We start from the raw sequence: 3,412 nt of genomic DNA, 5'->3' as shown, positions 1-3,412 counted from the left end.
ACGCTTCAATGTGTCAACATTGGGATGCTGCACAATCCCTTTTAGGGTTTTCACGCCGTATGATTGACAAGGGAAATAGCTGTTCGATGGACAAATATTACTTGTAATGGCTAATGGGTGATGGAGATAATCCTGATCCCTAGCTGGGCTTCAGTTATATCAAGGTGCTTATCCAATGAGCAAATGTAAGGGATATCTTGACCTTACTCCACCTTCAGTGATGGACTTAGACTGAAGGGGAATCTTTCCATACAGCTCAGATGGGGAGGGGGGTTGTTAGACCCCATCATTGAGTGATTGAATGAAAAGAGAAAAAGAGAGAGCCTTGTTAAACTTGAAGGGAGCCCTCAATTCTCTAGAAGACACACATGAGCTGCCTTCTGTTGAGAGGTTGATCGCCATTTTGCAACGCTGCAGAAAAGAGCGAAAGCTAGCAGATGCCAAATGTGTGCATGCTTTCATGTGGAAACATGGGCTGGAAGGTCATGCAGTGCTTGGGAACTATCTTGTCCCAATGCTTGTGGAATGTGGAAAACTATTTGATGCTAAACAAATTTTTCAGAGACTGGTTCATCGAAATGAGCATTCCTGGATGTCTCTCATGCATGGGTATATTGAATGCGGTGACTCCCAAAGTGCACTTGACCTTTACCAGCAAATGCTAGAGGATTGTGTGCATACTACTAGGTATGTGCTTCAGACCTTACTGAAAGCCTGTGCCAGACTGAAAGATGCAGCACGCGGCCAAGAATTACACGTTGAGATTGTCAAAAAGGGATTTGAAAGAGATGTTTTTGTTGGCAGTGTTTTAGTGGACATATATGCCAAAAGTGGCTCACTTGCTGCAGCACAGAAAGTGTTTGCCAATCTGCAAGTCCGAGACGTGGTCTTGTGGACTGCAATTGTTACGGGCTACGTTGAACATGGGCTCGTTGGTGAAGCACTAAAGTGTGTGGAAAAAATGCAAGTGGAGGGAGTGTCTCCCAATGCCATCACATTTGTCTGCATCTTGAAGGGTTGTGGTAGCATAGAAGCTGTAGACAAAGCCCGAGAAGTTCACAGTGAGGTTGTTAAACATGGATTTGAAATAGATTTGTGTGTGGACAGTGCATTGGTGGACATGTATGCTAAATGTGGGTCACTTGCAGAAGCGCACAAAGTTTTTCAAGAGCTACCAGTTCGAGATGTAATTTTGTGGACTGCATTGATTGCAGGGTATGCAGAACTAGGATTTGGAGAGAAAGCTTTGAATTGTTTGGATCAGATGCAACAGGATGGGATACCTCCCAATTCTGTCACGTACATTTGTGGCTTGAAAGCATGTGGCTACATCAGAACCATAGACAAGGTTCGAGAAATTCATGCTGAGATAGCGAAGGAAGGATTTGAAAGCTATCCTTCTGTTGGAAGTACATTGGTGGATACGTATGGCAAATGTGGGTCACTTACAGAAGCACAGGAAGTGTTTGATGGGCTGCCTTTTCAAGATTCCATCTCATGGAATTCTTTAATTGCAGCATATACGGAGCATGGGCTTAGTGAGGATGCACTTAACTGTGTTGAGAAGATGCAAGTGGAGGGGGTGTCTCCAAATGCTACCACATTTGTCTGCAGCTTGAAAGCTTGTGGCAGCAAAAGATTGATAGAAAGGGGTCAAAAAATACATGTGGAGATTGCCAAAGAGGGATTTGAAAGGGATCCTTTTATTGGTAGTACTTTGGTTGATATGTACGCCAAATGTGCCTTTTTCCCTGAAGCATGGGCGGTGGTTGAAGAACTGCCAGTTCAAAATCCAGTCACATGGACTGCACTGATTGCAGGGTACATTCAAGACGAGCTTTGCAAGGAAGCGCTCTACTGTTTGACCATGATGCAATTGGATGGCATGCCTCTTGATGCTGTCACATTTGTTTGTGGCTTGAAAGCTTGTGGTGGCATAGGAGCAGTAGAAAGGGGTCATCAATTGCATACGGAGATTGCCAAAGAGGGGTATGAAAATGAACCGTCTGTTGGTAGTACATTGGTGGACATGTATGTGAAATGTGGCTTGTTCAAAGAGGCACAGGACGTTTTTGATGAGCTACCTGTTCAACAAGTAGCCTCATGGACTGCATTAATGGCTGGGTATGCAGAGCTTAGGCTAAATGAACAAGCACTTAGCTGTTTTGAAAGAATGCCTCGAGGAAAAAATACTCCGGATGCTGTCATACTTGTTAGCGGCTTGAAAGCATGTGGCAATCTAGGAGCAGTAGATAAGGGCCAGAAAATACATGCTGACATTGCCAAAGAAGGATTTGAAGAAGACCCTACTATTGGTAGCAGTTTGGTGGATATGTATGCCAAATGTGGCTTGCTTGTAGAAGCATGGGAAGTGTTTGACGACCTGGTGGTGCAAAACGTAGTCTCATGGACTGCATTGATTACAGGGTATGCTTGCCAAGGAGATAGCGAAATCGTCTGTTGTATCTTTGAGAGAATGATGGAGGAAGGCATACAGCCGGATGCCGTCACGTTGCTGAATGTTCTCACTGTCTGCAGTCATGCGGGCCTTGTGGAGAAGGGCCTAAGGTTTTTTGAGGCTATCAGCAAAGAGTTTGGCAATGTTCTAACCATTGAGCTCCATAATTGCTTGATGGATCTGTTGATTCGTGCAGGACAGCTGGATGAGGCCATTGCTATGGTGGAGAAGATGCCTTTTCAACCCAATCTTGTGACATGGAACACTATTTTGGGTGCTTGTCAAAAGTGGAATAATGTAGAGCTTGGTAGACACGCCTTTCAATGTGCAGTGAGATTGGATGCCAAACAGTCTGCAGCCTATAGCTCTATGGTCAACATATATGCAGACGCTCACATGTGGGAGGACGTGAAGAAAATTGAGCTGTTGAGAGAACTGGCTTGCAGCCATGGAGCTGGATTGGGCTTGGTGGAATAGTGCCTACAGGATGGATATATTATATGGACTGATTGACAGCCGAGGACTCTCATCTTCAGAGTTGTTATGGTGAAGATGTATTGCCAGTGATTTTTGGTAGATGGATAGATGGATGTGATATATAGTAGAGATTCAATATTTTAGAGCATCATTCAACCTGTTTGTGAGAGCTTGCTGGCATTTCCTGCCAGATTCAGAACAGGCACTCACTCAACGGGCAGACCCTCGACAGCCTCCGGGGTCAGATCGCAGACCCCTAGACCCAGCCCTCAGAGCCAATCCTTTTCCCAATTTGACACATGAGCTGCTGGAATGTCATACAGTCCTCTACAGTCACTGGCCCACTCCCCCCCTCCATGACAGCCGGGAAAGGCCATCGGTCAGCATTTCCCAGGGGAAGATGCCCATCTTCATCCTGGGAAAGGCCTCTGGCTCCTTTACTGCTTCCTTCCTGTCCTGCAAATTCAGCCCAATAAG

General features: G+C 45.4%; 1 protein-coding gene across 1 annotated transcript in view; it reads left to right on the top strand.

Moving 5' to 3' along the window:
• LOC147611004 (pentatricopeptide repeat-containing protein At3g16610-like) overlaps window positions 1-3,084 on the top strand; it is a 3,474-nt gene extending 390 nt beyond the window's left edge. The window contains exon 1 of the mRNA XM_086785648.1: window positions 1-3,084. This exon is cut by the window's left edge and continues 390 nt beyond it. Coding sequence (XP_086641774.1) covers window positions 302-2,935 — 2,634 coding nt within the window. The 5' untranslated portion in view covers window positions 1-301 and the 3' untranslated portion in view covers window positions 2,936-3,084.
• The last annotated feature ends 328 nt before the right edge of the window (window positions 3,085-3,412 follow it).

Source organism: Cibotium barometz, chromosome 48 (assembly GCF_041138505.1).
Source record: "Cibotium barometz isolate CiBa-2024 chromosome 48, ASM4113850v1, whole genome shotgun sequence".
Classification (NCBI taxonomy): Eukaryota; Viridiplantae; Streptophyta; class Polypodiopsida; order Cyatheales; family Cibotiaceae; genus Cibotium; species Cibotium barometz.
This window is presented reverse-complemented; position numbering and strand designations above follow the sequence as displayed.